The 15,893-nt window shown below is 44.3% G+C and overlaps 1 protein-coding gene and 1 long non-coding RNA gene across 2 annotated transcripts in view; both read right to left on the reverse strand.

Annotated features, from left to right (window-relative positions):
• The window catches only part of hfm1 (helicase for meiosis 1), an 18,295-nt gene extending 4,506 nt beyond the window's left edge, over nt 1–13,789 (reverse strand). Inside the window, exons 1-24 of the mRNA XM_060059661.1 lie at nt 13,594–13,789; nt 13,261–13,302; nt 13,072–13,142; nt 12,803–12,935; nt 12,078–12,229; nt 11,656–11,733; nt 10,642–10,797; nt 9,871–10,071; nt 9,645–9,733; nt 9,512–9,555; nt 9,170–9,271; nt 8,708–8,853; nt 8,074–8,168; nt 7,284–7,417; nt 6,723–6,770; nt 3,370–3,450; nt 3,016–3,107; nt 2,439–2,545; nt 1,989–2,036; nt 1,732–1,829; nt 1,436–1,570; nt 1,254–1,339; nt 633–716; nt 204–364 (exon numbers count right to left, since the gene is read on the reverse strand). Of these exons, the coding sequence (XP_059915644.1) occupies nt 204–364; nt 633–716; nt 1,254–1,339; nt 1,436–1,570; nt 1,732–1,829; nt 1,989–2,036; nt 2,439–2,545; nt 3,016–3,107; nt 3,370–3,450; nt 6,723–6,770; nt 7,284–7,417; nt 8,074–8,168; nt 8,708–8,853; nt 9,170–9,271; nt 9,512–9,555; nt 9,645–9,733; nt 9,871–10,071; nt 10,642–10,797; nt 11,656–11,733; nt 12,078–12,229; nt 12,803–12,935; nt 13,072–13,142; nt 13,261–13,302; nt 13,594–13,660 (2,450 nt within the window). The 5' untranslated portion in view covers nt 13,661–13,789. The remainder of the gene's footprint in view (nt 1–203; nt 365–632; nt 717–1,253; nt 1,340–1,435; nt 1,571–1,731; nt 1,830–1,988; nt 2,037–2,438; nt 2,546–3,015; nt 3,108–3,369; nt 3,451–6,722; nt 6,771–7,283; nt 7,418–8,073; nt 8,169–8,707; nt 8,854–9,169; nt 9,272–9,511; nt 9,556–9,644; nt 9,734–9,870; nt 10,072–10,641; nt 10,798–11,655; nt 11,734–12,077; nt 12,230–12,802; nt 12,936–13,071; nt 13,143–13,260; nt 13,303–13,593) is intronic.
• Nucleotides 13,790–14,124: 335 nt separating this feature from the next.
• LOC132463465 (uncharacterized) lies at nt 14,125–15,694 on the reverse strand. Its single transcript, XR_009527032.1, has 3 exons — nt 14,918–15,694; nt 14,714–14,829; nt 14,125–14,378 (listed from the first exon to the last, which is right to left on the reverse strand). It is a non-coding gene; the product is annotated as an uncharacterized LOC132463465 (long non-coding RNA).
• Nucleotides 15,695–15,893: the final 199 nt, after the last annotated feature.

Raw genomic sequence — 15,893 nt, forward strand, 5'->3', positions numbered from 1 at the left:
TCTCTGAGTGCACATGCATTGTGTGTGCGTGTGGTTGTGTAGGTGTGTGTATACATGTGTGTGTGTGTGTGTGTGTGGTGTGCGATATGAAGCGAGAGCAAAGAGAGAGAGAGAAAGAGAGAGAGGACGGAGTAGGAATAAAGAGTGAGGGGGGCACAAAGAGTCTCCCCATCAGAGGAGAGCCGTAGAGGCGTTGCTCTCACGTGAGTCTCTGCAGGAAGACCACTCTGTTGTCCGAGTCTCCCATGATCAGGGTGAAGTGGTGCTGGCGGTCCGGGGCCGTCTTCCTGGACAGAAGCTGCTCCAGGTTCTTCATTTTCACCGTCACCACCATCTCCGCCGTGGCACAGCTGTACCTCGGGAGCTAAGGACATAAAGATGGCCTTGAAAGAATGGTTGACGGTCCTTAGCAGTGCAATGGGTTTGGTGGGGTCGAGGCGAGTCCATGCTGTGGTACTTTTGCTGCAGTCTTCTCTGTGCCCTAATAAGCAGCCAGAACTTCAAGGCTTATGCAATAGATGAATAGAGGTAATCGGATGGGTCAAAGCTTTAAACCACACAAAAAGAAATGGTATTTGTAATGCAATGTATGAAAATTCTGGTCTCATTGATGCGGGTGCATCATAATTTACCTGCTCCAAGCTCACTTCATACTTGGGGAGGTTCACCACAGATTCTTTGATTTGGTTTCCGAAAGGAGGATGTCTGTTCACAATCTGTGAAGACAAAATGAATCGGGGTGCTCATATTCACATTACAATCAGTCCTACTAGTGAAGTTTTGTAACATGGTAGTAATAATTTAATGGTTGGATAAAAAGGCAGCCTTACATCCAAAAGTGAGCTCTTTTAAGCTGCACTCATTATTCAAAAATTAATCAGTAAGAAATACTCAGTTCAAACAGCTGACATCATGTAGCAGTGTGTAATACCCTCTTCCCTGAATACCGGTTAGATTAGGCTTGGACTGTGGTGCAAAACACAAAAAGTGTGCCTGTGGTCCAGCCGGGGTCGGCTTAGCTCAGGAGGTAGAGCAGCTGTCTTGTAACCGAAAGGTTGCTAGTTCGATCCCCGGCTCCTCCTAGCTGAGTGTTGATGTGTCCCTGAGCAAGACACTTAACCCTAACTGCTCCTGACGAGCTGGCTGTCGCCTTGCATGGTTGACTCTGCCGTCGGTGTGTGAATGTGTGTATTAACCGATGTAAGGCGCTTTGGATAAAAGCGTCTGCTAAACGCCCTGATTAGGTGACTGACCAGCTCCAGCTCTCTGGGATGGGTGTGCTCTATTCTGCTGAAGGTGGTCAATCCAGCGTTCACCATGGCAGTGGACAGGGTGAGGCCTGGAGGAGCACACTGGATATTAACCATACGTCCTCAATGGGCTGCGTATTCTATCACAACTGGTGTTGATGACAGTGACACAGACATGCACCCACCTATTTTCTCCAGCTGTTTGGAAACGTAGGGGGAGTCCTCCCACAGTTTGGCCCTGAAACACTTGGCCAGCATCAGGGAGCTCAGCTGAGCAGAGAGCCCCAGCTTCGAGCGCTGCATCAGGAACTCTGACAGGCCTGAAAGGGGCAACGCAGGTTGATACAGGGTGTCAATCTCAAAAACAAACCAATACATCTGTAATGGAAATGGTAAACTATCATTAATGGGCAATTAAAAAACCTTTGAAGGGCATCCAGAGTCCATATGTGAAGGATTGTATCCCTGTGACCATACGTACATTTGCTGATGCGTGTTCCGTTTCTGAAGATCTTGGCTGTATCTTGTGAAAGTCCAAACTCTTGTATTGGGATTGAGCCCAGCTGGGCCTGAATCAAACTAGAAGAGTAAGTTAAATAAATAATCAATGTTTAGTGAACAGAGGGAATAGCTCCTTGGAATCTAGTTAGTAAGCCAAAGCCTAAGGTCTTCATCCTTATTTTACCATCAACAGAAATAAACCCAAAAATAAATATAGAATTATATATTTGCAATTACCAATTCACTTTCATCTCATTGGTTCGTATTTTCCCGTCCAAAGGAAACCTATTGGAAGATAAAAGTTGCGTCAAATAGTTGCCAGTGTGTTTCTAGTCCCAAATGATACTGCCTCTGAATTAGAAGAAGCCAAACACCAGAGAACCATATCAACCAAGCTGCTGTATCTGAACACGTTCCCACATCGTGTTCGGTTGCTAGGTCGATCCCCGGCTCCTCCCAGTGTCGAGATGTCTCTGTTCGAGACACCTCACCCTGACTGCTCTTGACGAGCTGGTTGTTGCCTTGTATGGTTGACACCGCCGTGAATGTATGCATGGATGGCTGATGATCAGGCAATCTTGTAAAGCGCTTTGAGGGGCCACTGGTTAGAAAAGCGCTATATAAATGCAGTCCATTTACCATTTATTCTGCAAGTTTGTTCTAAACCCATGTGGGGAGGGCTCTGACCTGATGGTGACACGGTTCTTATCCTTGTTCAGCGTGTTCAGGGTTCTCTTCTCGCTCACTCTCAGCTGGACGTCGCTGAACTCTCTGCTCTTTGACACCAGCTCCACCTGCAATCAGAGCACGGCGTTCCAGCTGGAGATCTACACAGCCTTCAGATCCTAGAAAATCATCTATTATTAACTGATTTGAATAATAGTCCTAAATATGAGTATTATTTACATCAATATAATGGTGATTATTATAATCCAGACCCCTCCGCATCGCGTTGGGGTCCTGCATCACCCTGTCTGGGTTTAGTTTGTGATAATGACAATGTTCATGATCTCGGTTATTACACGGCAACTACACAAAAAATATAAGAAATATTTGGATTGATTAAAAAAAAAAAAAAGAATGTTGTGTCCTGTTTAATGTTGAGATAATAGGGTTGGAAATAGCATACAAAGCAATTGTCGATCATTCATAGCAGCGGTCTAGTATATATAAATAACAGAGGGCTGAAGCGTATTTCCATCAGAATGGGGTAATTCAACATGTAATAATGAGTAATAAATGACCCATTTCCCATGCTCCCTACCATCTCAGCCAGCGTCTCGTGGCCATTCACGCCGTTAAACTGCTTCATGGTGTCAAACGCCAGGCAGTACTTGGCCATCAGCCGGCCAGCCTCTGGGGGAAGCACAACCAGCAGTACAAACATCACAGACCATACAAAATACCCCTTCTTCAATAAGCCTGTGGGTAGTAGATCTGTTTGCTTTTTCTCCATATTTAGTGTCTTATGTGTCATGTGTGCACTTCAATCATGTATAATTCCAGTTTTTCATAAGAACAATCAAGAGTTCTGAGTCTGATAATGACGTAGTCACAGTCAAAACCTATCAGCAACCAGGGGACACTAGGGACCTCAGCTGTACGTTCAGGAACCCACCTGTGGGCTTGATGTTGACGTCCTCGTCCATGCTGATCAGACCAATGGAGGACAGGGACTGGAGGTTTTTTAGACACAGCTCTAAGGCAAGAGAGGAGGCGCATTGGAGCCACCTCACACTACATTGAAGGTGCATTCTCATTCTCACATAGGTTTGAACCTCAATGGAGAAGATATTGATCACAAAGGCCTTTGGCGTTGTGATCCATCATGGAAATCAGTTCTATATGATATACGGAATAATTCTTTAAACCAATATTAAAGCAACCAACCTAAAGGGATGTATATTAGGGTGCATCAAAAAACACAATTCTTGAATTTTGATATGGCTGGGTGCTATAAGTGTTCCAATATATGTAGAAACAACATATGCAAAATATTTTTCCAGTACATGATGATTTAGGGGGGCCACCACACATCTGTTTTTGTTGGATAAAGTGGTTAACAGTGCTCAATGGTCGCCATGGAGATCTGAGGTAAACAATACTACATCTTAAGAAAACTGAGGTGATCTTTCTGTTTGAGGTGATCTTTCTGTGTTGGGTATGCAATATTACACATTACTATCATATCTGTAGTTGTGTCATTGTGTCATCAAGTTGTATTAATAGGTATTGGCACACACAAGCGTGCCACAAGATGGTAGACTTAGTCAATGCTAACAACAAGCTGCTGAAAATCTCCCTGGACATGAAGTGAAGACTTGATGTCACATTTCCGTTGTGGCCTTCAAAGGTCGAAAACCTGATTGATAACCCAGAAGACCTAGCTTTCTTGGCCAGCATGAAGACTGACAGAGTGGCCACATTTGGTGTATTGGACAAAAAGCTGCAGCTCAAGGTGAAGCAGTGAGAGGAGCGTCAAGGTGCCGCTGCAGCCAAACAGCCGGCTGTGTAAAGGAGCTGGAGGAGATGACGGCAATGTCAAGCTTGGAGTCGGAGAGTGATGAGGAGTCAGAGGAGGATACTGACACAGTCTTTCCACCATCTGAGCCATCCCACAAGCATAAGAAGACTGGAACAAACGTCTTAATTCCACCTGACTTCCTTAGCCGACCAAGTGTCGTGTCATTGGCTACAAGGTTGAGGATGTCACCAATGCAACAGGCTGCATTCACACGTGGCCTTGTTGCAGTGTCAGGCGGTGAATGTAGACTCTCTCTGCATCTTACGAAACAGCTCACCGATCAAGACGCAAAGAGCTGGAGACAATCAGTGAGGAACAGCACAAGCAGTGGACACCAAGTTAACACCGATGCTCAGCAATGTGCGCCAGGTGGAGGAGCGTCTTACAGTGGTTGGAAATGCAGAGCGGCTGAAACTGCTTGGTGTCCCGGCGATAAGAATTAGACCAATGAGGCACGTGGAGTGATCATTGCCCGGTTGACATGCAAGTTGCTGCAGGACTGGTGGTGCGCTGACCAGGTTGGCAACATGGCCTTTGACACCATTACCTCAAACACTGGCCATCTCACAGCAGCCTGCATTGCCATACAGCTCTCACTGGGCCGACCACAGCTTTGGTCTGGGTGCCGGCACCACATTGGTGAGGTCCTCCTGAACCAGGTTTTCACAGACCTGAAGGTGGAGACATCATGCTCGCCAGAGGTTACCTTGTTCACACGTCTCTGACAGAAATGTAACCTATTACCACAAGAATACAGCAGCTACTGGTCCCGCTACATTCCTGGCAACACGAGCAACCACTCCTGGGCAATTTACGTGCTGAACTTGTCAGGTGCGCAAAATAAGTCACTGACCACAAGCGAGGTGACTACCATGAGTTTGTGCAACTGTGTCTTGTGTATCTGGATGCAGATGGTGAAGAGCAGACTGCAGTGACCTTCCAATAACCGGGAGCGCTCCACAAGGCACGATGGATGGCCAAGCTGCTCTATACACTCAAGCTGGCTTTGATGGAGAAGCACATCGTGTTGCTTCCCCAGGGCACAATCACCACACGCGGTAGCAGGTGCCGAAGATTTGGGCATTTGCCATTTTCATTAGACACATCTATGCAAAGTGGTGGTTGACCTGCGAGAAAGCTGTAGATGCTGCCTGGAATGACCTGACACTCTACCACCACCTGCAGGCATACAAGGCTGTAGATGAGGGCATTGCAGCATCCGCGATCAAGGCGATGGAGAGGCATCGCTGGTACCTAACTGTTGAGATGCTACCCCTGGCTCTCTTCAGCAGAAAGGTGCCCAATGATGACAAGTGTGCACTTGCCAGAGCAATCTTGTAGCACAAGCCCGCTGATCTCCCCATGCACATCCCTGGGCAGCGCTTTGGCACTGGCTTTGTCAAGCCAAAGTTCCCCACCCTCTTGCCAATCACCAGCTTGGCTGACCTCGCCAATAAGGATTGCTGCTTTCGAATGCACCAACTGCACATTAATGCTGCGTTCAATTAAGTGAGGTCAATGTACGTGCAATGAACGTGGTCAATGACTGTGCCAAGTGTGGCGTCAAGCTCACATCCGACTTCGTTGCAGTGGCATGGGAGGAGCAGCACCTGCATATTGTGCTGCAGGCAGTTGAAAATGACCGCAACCAACAGCAGAACCTCCACCGCTAAAAACGCAAGCTAATCCCTGAATAGGACGGTTACTCTAGGGCGGTGGGTGGGAGGCATATCTGGGGGGAGATGCACTGGCTAGGTTCAGAGTTCAGGTTCCATTTCCTCTCTCTTTCTCCCAGGTGATGTTGCTTAGTGGAGCAGACTCTGGCACAGACTGAGCAATTAAGTTTGAAGTTTAGTTAGTGTCAGCTCTTACCATTAGGTACTGTTAGTTGCCAGTGAGTAAGCCACTAGAGAGGGTTTGTTATTTTAAGTGTGTCAGCATCACCCCTTGTGTTTAACAATATAGTCAATTAAACTTTATGTGTTTGTCCGACATCCATCACTGCTGCACAAAATTCAGGGTAAGGCCACGTGAACATGTCCCATTGAACTCCATTCATTTAGTCTATAAAACAAATTAATGGAGAATCTTGAAAGTAGAATTCTGAGAAATGCCCAAGTTGCCCAAAGGGCAAACAAACAACTTTTACTTTGGTAACCCTATTGAACATGCAACTGTGTAAAAGTTCACTGTACTCAACATTTCCAGGTCAACCTTTAGGCAATTAGAGTAAAAATTGCAAATGTTCATGTGTTAGGTGCCACCCCTAAATCTCAATGGAATTCCTCAAAACTTTGCAAAAGTCACTTTTATGTTAATTGGAACAAAGTGCAATGCCAGCCAAATTGATATTTTGAAATAAAAAAATTTCCATTGAAATTTGATGCACCCTAATGTATATTTTATTATTATTATTATTTCAAATTCTATGATAATATTTAGCTCACCTTGCAGTTTCGCTTCAATTCCATTCCGATCCAGGTCGGGTGAGAACCCTACAATATGAATTGATAGACTTAAAATCTAAATACAATATTAAAGGATAGAGTGGCTCATTTAGAAAAGTATGAATAAGGTGTATTTTATAGCTGTACTTAAGAGTCAAAAATCTGTAATAAAATACCAGCAATTGTCCTATATGTAATGTCAGATCCAAGCAGTACTAATGTTACAGCATAACTTCTTGGGGGGAGGGCAACGAGCCTGGGCAGAAAACCAAGGCCTAGAGTTAACCCATGCAATTTTGTTGACAGTCTAAACAAAACCTTTACAGACAAAGATTTAAAGTGCAGGCCCTTGTGTTTGCCAATTATATGTTTACAGATCCCCTACTCCTGCTACATGATCTGTGAAAAGCATATGAAGCATAAGCAGGTGGCCTCAGCTGGTCTGCCATCAGTTAAGATATGAACCTAAAGAGGTATTTGTGAGACTATGGTGTGGGGCCCTGAACGTGGGCCCATTGGGTCCTGGGTCCTGGGGCCCGGTGTGGAGGGAGCCGGGCGGACCGTAGTGCTGGGGGTTCCTGAGGGCCCGGATGTACAGGAAGGTGGAGCGGATCCAGTCCAGGGCCATGCTGACGTCACTGATGGTCTGCAGGACGATCTCTGCATTCAGGTGTTCCACCAGGTGGCCGTGGAGGCTGGAGATATGAGAGATAGGTGGTGAATGGTCTGCAGTTATATAGCGCTTTCTAACTAGTGGCTACTCAAAGCGCTTCACAACGTTGCCCGACATTCACCCATTCATCCACATATACACACGCCGACGGCGTTGTCAACCATGCAAACCGACAGCCAGCTCGTCGGGAGCAGTTGGGGTGAGGTGTCTTGCTCAGGGACACCTCGACCCCCAGCTAGGAGGAGCAAGGGATCGAACTAGCAGGGATCGTACTAGTGTGTGTGTGTGTGCGTGTGTTAGAGCTGGGCGATTCATCGATTTTTAATCGAAATTCGAATTAATGGTTAAATATCAACATGGCAGCACGCACTAAAAAAGGTGATTGTGCAGAGTCTGTGGCAACCATAAGCAGCAGCACATCACATTTATACCAACATCTTAAACTGAGGCAAGCAGCAGAGTGGGAGATGTGTGTTATTTATTTTGCTTTTGTTAATCATGGTTATTCTTCAAATAAAATCCAAACTTAAAAAAGATAGATATTTTTTCACTTTAACACCGATAATCGGGTTTGGTTTGAAAAATTTGAGATTTTATTGTGTGTGAGTGTTTCTTTGAGACAGAGGAAAGGAGATAACAGCAGCCTGAAATCAGGTTAGATTGTTTTGATTCTTATACCTGCTTTCAATGATCTCCACCCCGTTCATCAGCCTCATGTACTTGTCTTTGGTATGGCTCTTGGTCATGATCACTGCAGTCGCTGACGTGTCAAACTAGTCATAAATAAATGTATACAATTATAACCGCAACAAAACAAAGTGTGTAGGTCATTTCAACAATAATTGATTTAATTACACAGGTTAATGCAATTGATTGATTGTTTCTAATTTGAGCCAAGTGACATCTCCACTGTTGGAACAAGGTTTGATCTAGCTGTTTGGTTAGAGTAAAGGGGCAGTTTAAGAGTAGCACAGAGATTTCTTGTTCTCGCAGCAGCACTTGGGAGTCAAAGGATATGCAACCCACCAAGACATTACATTATAATTTATTTTTTATTTTTATGTATAATAATACACAGTAGGATCCAGCGTTTTCTTTTAGAATGTTTCCTTTTGACCTTCATGAGTGGAATAATCAGTCGGTTGTGCAATGGTTTTAATAACCCTGAATCTTTGAGTTGCCAAAAGGTGAAATCTTTGGCCACAGGTTGGAAGCAGGTGTTATTTTGCCTCCATAGTCATAGCACTATGCATATCAATATCATAGATGATGGCTTGAAGCTCTTGTGAGGATCTCTGTCTAATCTCTCTACCTGTGGCCTCCCAGCTCGTCCTATCATCTGCAGCATGTCAGCCTCACTGTACTCCTCACAGGAGCCTGACACATAGTGCATGGTGGACTTGACCACCACCAGGTGGGCCGGCAGGTTTACACCCATGGCCAGCGTGCTGGTGGTGACTGGGAGCCCGGAGAGAGAGGAACCACAGGGAGAATGGCACTTTGTCATTTACAGGACAATGGAGCTGGGTTATTGATACCAACTTTCTATTTGTCGTTTCCATTAGGCATTTTTTGGTTATAAATTAAATGGGATATCTCTAAATGTAATAGATGCATTAACATTTTTACTTAACATTATCACAGCTTATACGGTTTACTATCAATCATTCTACATTGCTCAGTATTAACATTGTAGCAAGAATGAAGTAAATGAGTCACTAGTACGTTTCCCATCTAATGTCTGGTTTGAGAACAGGGCAGTGATCCTTCTTACAGAGAACAGGCAGGTCTCCCCGGGTGAAGGCCTCCTCCACCATCTTCCTGTCTGAAACGTCCACTCCTGCGTGGTGGTACCCCACACCAAGCATCATCAGGTCTGCAGTAAAACACCCAAGATACGGTCTGGATTAGTAATACTATAACATCCACTACCAATACAGATCTGGAGTTGTCCTTACGTTCTTGATCTTAGGTGGTTGAGTTTGTATTCGTTTCTTTAAGATAACCTTTGTGCTTTTGCACAAAAAATTACAGACAAATCCTTGAAAGGACTAAGAAAGGATGGATTAAACACAAACTGGAGTTCATGTTGACATCATTGTCAAGAATAGCCTACCTCTCAGTTTGGAATCCAAGATGGAGTTTGCATATTTCATCAGTCTGCCAAAATGTACACAGACACATAGTTCATTATGCTGCTGTTTAACCGCAGTAATGACTTGTAAACCAAGTAGTTAAGTGTATACAACCTCTGCTTGTGTTCAATGCTCATTATGAATCTGGCATCCTTGGCTAGCACCGTTGCAGACTGCTGGACTCCTTTCCTGGTGGAGCAGAACTACCAGGAAACATTCAACAGAAAGTATCATTCAAAAAAGTTGAGATTTGAATATTGAATATGAAGTATGCATACGTATGAATATTTGATCTCATCTATGCCCAAATAAAAACCGAAACAGAAAAGACCCCACCCACCACTAAAGCAGGCTTCTGGTCCGAGTAGGTCTGTATGATGTTGGCCATCTTGTAGTTGAGTGACAGGTCAAACTTGAAGTCGTTCTGGTTGGGGCTGCAGGGGAAGCCCAGCACCACCTTCCTGAGCTCCACCGGCCGGTAGCTCTCGTCCATGTCCAGGTAGGAGGCCGGGCCGCTCTCGTTACACAGCCACTCAGCCATCTGCACACAGGCACTCCAACACACACACGCACACGCACACGCACACGCACGCACGCACGCACGCACGCACACACACACACACACACACACACACACACACACACACACACACACACACACACACACACACACACACACACACACACACACACACACACACACACAAATGTAGAGGCACCCACACTCAGGACGTTATGTATGAACAAACTACTGCTGTATGATTTTACACTATACATGGATACAACTGCCACCTGATGTCATTCAAGTAAAACAGCAATCTTGTTAAGCTATAGTTGATTTTGCATTAATTTGCACAATATTTTAATAACAGTGCATTTAGTCAAGAAACCTTTGTCTTTAAACCGAGGGGCGTCAATATTAAAGAAACTTTATTCAGTCTAAGAAAAGGACATCAGGGATTCTTCATTGGCGATGGGGGTTTAAAATTGTTGTTACAATTTAAAACAAGGTGGATTAAATACAATGAAATATCTATCTAACTATTAACTAACTCTAATCTATCCCTGAAGTCATTTAACCGCTTCAATATCCCATCAGGCCTCCACTTACATCAGAGATGTTGGGTATGGTTGCTGACACGGCCACCAGCCTGACGGACAGGTCTGGCTGTGGGCGCCCTGCCGGCCGGTGAGCGTGCACCGCCTTCATCCTGCTCACCACCACCTCCAGCGTGGGCCCGCGGGTCACGTCCTTCACCACGTGCACCTGGGGGGGTCAGACGGAGACTGGCTGTGGGCCTCTGGGAGGCCATGGAGGAGCAGCTAGGGGTTAGGTTTCTAGCTCAAGCAGAGGTCAGGCAGAGGTCGTTGAGCTCCAGGAACCTTTCAAAAAATCTAACCACTTCAGGTTTGAGGTTTCGCAATGAAAATCATCCTAGCCTTCGCTGGGCAGTAATTGCTTTCAAAATATGGAGCCTTATGTTGTTCAAAAGACTACAGCCTAATCAGATTGACGCATCTACTCTCTTCACTATTGCTGAGGCTGAATAGCTGTAAAGCAAAAATATATTCTCCTCTGAGGCTCTGAGAGAAGGCAATCAAGAATTCCGTTAATCTCTTAACACCGTTGGTCAGTACATTCTGGATCAAAAACATTTGGATTGCTCTGTAGATAACTAAAGTCTCCTCGGGAATCACAATCGGTTATTTTTATTCATCAATGTAGGCTGCAGTGTAGGAAGACTCTTCATGAACTGAAATTCCCTCCCCTTAGCGCTGATTGGTCGTATCATGTTTACATTTTGCCCACCAACGGGATTGAGGCCAGACTGATCTGCAGAGAGAAACCCAATGAGAACTTGGATGGTCTCACGAGGACTGGGTTATTATGCATTATAGACAAGAGGGTGGTTTGTACTATGCTATTACAGTGACATGAACTTTTACTGTTTAAACATCTTAAGATATGACAATGCATTCAAAGACGTCTTTTATCCAAGGCCAAGGGTCAACGACCAGCGATACCATGTAGACCGACATCGATACAGATTGTCTAGTATGCACTTTGATCAGTAGGCCAAAGTGCGGTATTAGATTACATGTAAAGTATTAACCCCTGCCTGACCTCGTCGATGAGGAAGAGTCTGATGAGCTGCAGAAGACAGTTGTCTCTCCATCTCCTGCTCATACTGTCCCACTTCTCCTGAGACACATAGAAACCACATAGAATCGCTAATTTCCAATGAATAAATCTGGTGTGATTCATGGTGGTCCTGGATAACGGACTCACAATCTGTGACATATACTCAGGATGTGAGTTTAATATTTCCCTTGGACTATTACAATACTGTGTATATGTATAAGTAGCTGTATACGCTTAATATTCAATGTAGTTATAGTATTTTACCTTCCCCCTTGTACTACAAGAGTTGTTTCTTTATATTTGTTCTTTATTTGTTCCAAGCCTGTTTAGGATTACTGCATTTCACTGGACTGTATGAACATGTTACCAATTAAGACCATGAATGTCCAAGCTCTGTCACTCACAGGTGTCGTCATGATGATGTGGGCATCTTGGATCTCAAAGAAGTCATCAATCTCCGTGTCTCCGGTCAGCTCCATGCAGGTCAGCCCTAACGGGCCAAACTTCTGCTTCCAGTCCTCAAAGCGCTGGCTGCACAGAGCTTTGATTGGAGCCACTGGACCGGAACAAAGACAGAGCTTTAATACAGAAACAAAGGGTTTCTAGAGTTTGCAAAATTATTACAAATTAGTGTTAATGACATTAACTGATTATCTAGGCCATATATACGATTTAAGTGGTTGTTTTTCTGAGAACAACGCATTTACCAGTAAGACTGAATAAAGAAAATCTTTCCCAGTCTGGGGGGGACCACTATTACAAAATCAGGTTCTCATCATTCATTTCTAAGTAAGAAACAAATGTGTTATTCACAAATCATTTTTACCAAATTCATGAACAATAATTCACCACAACGTGTTTCATGCTTAAATTAAATGTCCAATATTTGGCCCTTCTCTTACTTGATCTAAGTCAATAAATGCCGAAAGGATTTTTTTTTTAATGTGAAATTAAAATAACTTTTCAACTTTTATTTATGGAATTTAATTTGGTGGTGTATATTTAAGTGTAATGTGCTAAATCAGTGAGTGAAACCAGTACCAGGAACAAAATGATAAATACAAAGATACAGTCGTTCTATCTCTAAGCATTGATCCAATTCAGATACATACAATCCATAGTTACTCACTGTAGACAGCCTTGACATCCTTCCAAGGCTCAGAGCTCTCCATCAGAAGATGGATTATTGCGAGCTCAAACAGCACTGTTTTCCCAGATCCAGTAGGGGCACACGCCACAAAGTTCTTACCTGTGTAAAGAACCTGAGAAAAGACTGGTAATGATTAATGCAGCTACACTTACTCCACTAACATAACTCATTTCTGATAGTATATTGATGAAGGCTTTTTGTAAATTACTTGACAGTGTGAGAGCAATTTGACCACTGTTTGTACTTACATCATCCATAGCTTTCGACTGAACATGGTTGAAATACGGGAACTCCTTGAAAACAGATCTAAACTTTGCTGCTGTTTTAGAACAATTCAGGATAGACCACCTCAAAATGTACAGTTGTTATATATTCACACATGATTCTAAGGTGCTTTATATCCCCAGATTTCTAAACAAGTACAAAAGAAAGGATACAAATTTCGGAGACAGGCCGCAAGACACCCTTCGCAGCTGAGCCTGTAAAATCCACACAAAAAGATAAACATTAGTATTACAGACAAAACAACATCAATCCCAGTGGAGGTGGTTGAGTTTGACAAGGTCCACCGCCTAGTGGCCACTCAGAAAAACACAACAAAGCGGTCACTAGGTGGAGCTCACCTTGTTTCCCCTCATCAAAGCCTAACACAATGTGGCAGCTAGCTTGCTGTAGCACTAGTGTTATTAGCTGCACCAGTTCAAACTAGCCTGCTGTGTTTTCAAGGTATGTCATGGTCTGTGTACGTTAGGGAGGGCAGTGTGTGGCACCTTGTATGTAGAGGGGCTGGGGAGTCATGGGGGGGACGTGTGCTCTCTTTGTGCCCATGCTCTGCATCTCCCCCACCGCCGGCTGGGGGGGGGGTCGGCTTCCACGTGCTGCAGACAAGCCCAGACAGGGGCGGGAGAAGAAGGGGGGCTCTGAGCAGAAAGGGGGTGCCAACTGGAGAGCAGTCGCCGGGGGAGGAGGCTGATGACAAGGAGGAGGCAGCTCGGTCTCCAAGGCAACCAAAGGGGGGAAAGTTTGAGGCCTAGATGTTGTCTGACTGCTGATGCGGCTGCTCGTACAGCTGCCGGGGTCATCAATGTTTGAGGGGTCGATTTGGCCGTGCAACACCTGACCCCTGGAGGGTTTAAATAAACTGTCGGGGAGTGGAAGAAGGTGAAATGGAGGGGAAAATAAGAAGAAAATAGGCTTGCAAGAAGCTTCTTAAAGGATAAATGTCTGACCTTAGTGTGCATATAACACATCTACACAAAATGACCATGTTTGTTATAATAATACTATTTTTGTTACAGAGACATTACTAAATCTTGCCTTCTTCGTTGAGGTGTGCTTTCTCCAAATTCTTCATACAAAGCCCTTCGGTTAGCGGCGGCATGGCCATTGTCCAGAGGTGTTTCATCTCCACGTCCCTCAGAGTGGCTGAAGTAACCCTGGCCTCCCCAAAAACAGTCAGCCCCGCCCTTGTACCCCTGATTATTCCCTGTATCTCCCTGATGGTTTTGTAGGCCGTGAGAACTGATGAATTTGGATGGGAAGGGCCCCAAGACATCTGAATGTTTAAGAAGAGACATACGTTTTTATACATTTTTTGAGAAATCTGCAAGGAAACGGATTGGCAGGTGAAATGGCTGTTGCAATAGGGGTGGCAAGTCGTCGCCGTGAATGTAATCATTAAGATTGACAATGTTAATTCCACTGTCTCTTTGATTGTAAATATTATCCTTGGTATGCCAAATATCCATTTATTCACATTTGGTGTATGCAAGCCTATATTCAAGCAACCATAGTTAGCGTGTCACAAATGTAAATTATTTTACTTTAATTGTACCAGAGCTGAGGTGTTTATTGAGCCTAAGGAAAAGGAAGGTAACAAGAAGTACACACTGCATAAGGACGAGAGAGTCTCTGCCTCTTTCTGGATGTCCTGGGTGCATGGGATCTGAGAGGTGGATGGAGGAGCATCCAACCTCCATGAACTGGCCTCTTGGCACATTGGCTTCCTGTCAGAAAGAACAAACCAATCAAATTAAGAGAGGGGAGAGTGTATCTTTCTGGCAGTGGGGGCTGGGCCGTATTCCCTCTACTCACACTTTGTGGACGACAGGCCCTTCAAAGAAGAGATTGTCCAGGGAAAAGAAGGTGTCATTGGAGTCCAACATTTTAATGGACTACGCAGGCGTGATCACATCTGAAAAAACACGGGACGTTTACATCTTTGTCAGCGCAGTGCTGCTGACAATGCGATTAGTGATTACTTTCTCTTTCCACAAGCGAACACCTGAGGACACTTCCTTATTTTTTGATAGCACTATGAAGAAGCTAGCTTAGTTGAACTGGCTTTTTATTAGCTACATTTATAAGCTGTACTAACAACTGTTGTTTATTTGTGTAAATACATGACGATTGCTGATTAACACCGCTAAGCCAAATTACAGGAATAAACACGTATAAACGCTGTGCATATGTATATTTTAAGTTAATGTATATTTGCCATGTTTGTTTTTACCGGTTTGAGTGTGATGGTCAGTGAGTGTGTGGATGAATATCCCCCGCCTGGAGCACCGCCTGCTGTGGCTGCGCGAGACTTACGCTTTCAGCGCGAAATTAAAAGGACTATAAAAGGTTTAACGGAAACTGAGTTATACTTTTTAATTGTCTACAGTGTGGTCCAACTATACACACAGTCCTAATTTATCCTTGGACAGGATTCCACACGTCGCTTTCAATAGGCTACGGTGGAAATCTAAATTAATGGAGATGTTTAATGCAGAGAACACACAAATTGAATGATCACCTGATATCCAGGCAACAAAGACCTGTAACAAAATGAAACCACAAAGGGGATATTGTAATGTGTCTAGAAGGGTTTTTTTGAAGCCGGTTTGATTGACAATGGGAACTTTGTCATTTGGCCCTAATGTGTTCTGTGTGTATTATTAAATGTATGGAAACATGTAACGTCCTCAACCTAAAAAGCAATCTGCTGCCTCTAAAGAGGGGGTCATTAACTCAGGTTTTTTATGCCTCCCATCTGGAATAAACCATCTTTTCATTCTGGGGAATT

Source organism: Gadus macrocephalus, chromosome 8, assembly GCF_031168955.1.
Source record: "Gadus macrocephalus chromosome 8, ASM3116895v1".
In the NCBI taxonomy this organism is placed as follows: Eukaryota; Metazoa; Chordata; class Actinopteri; order Gadiformes; family Gadidae; genus Gadus; species Gadus macrocephalus.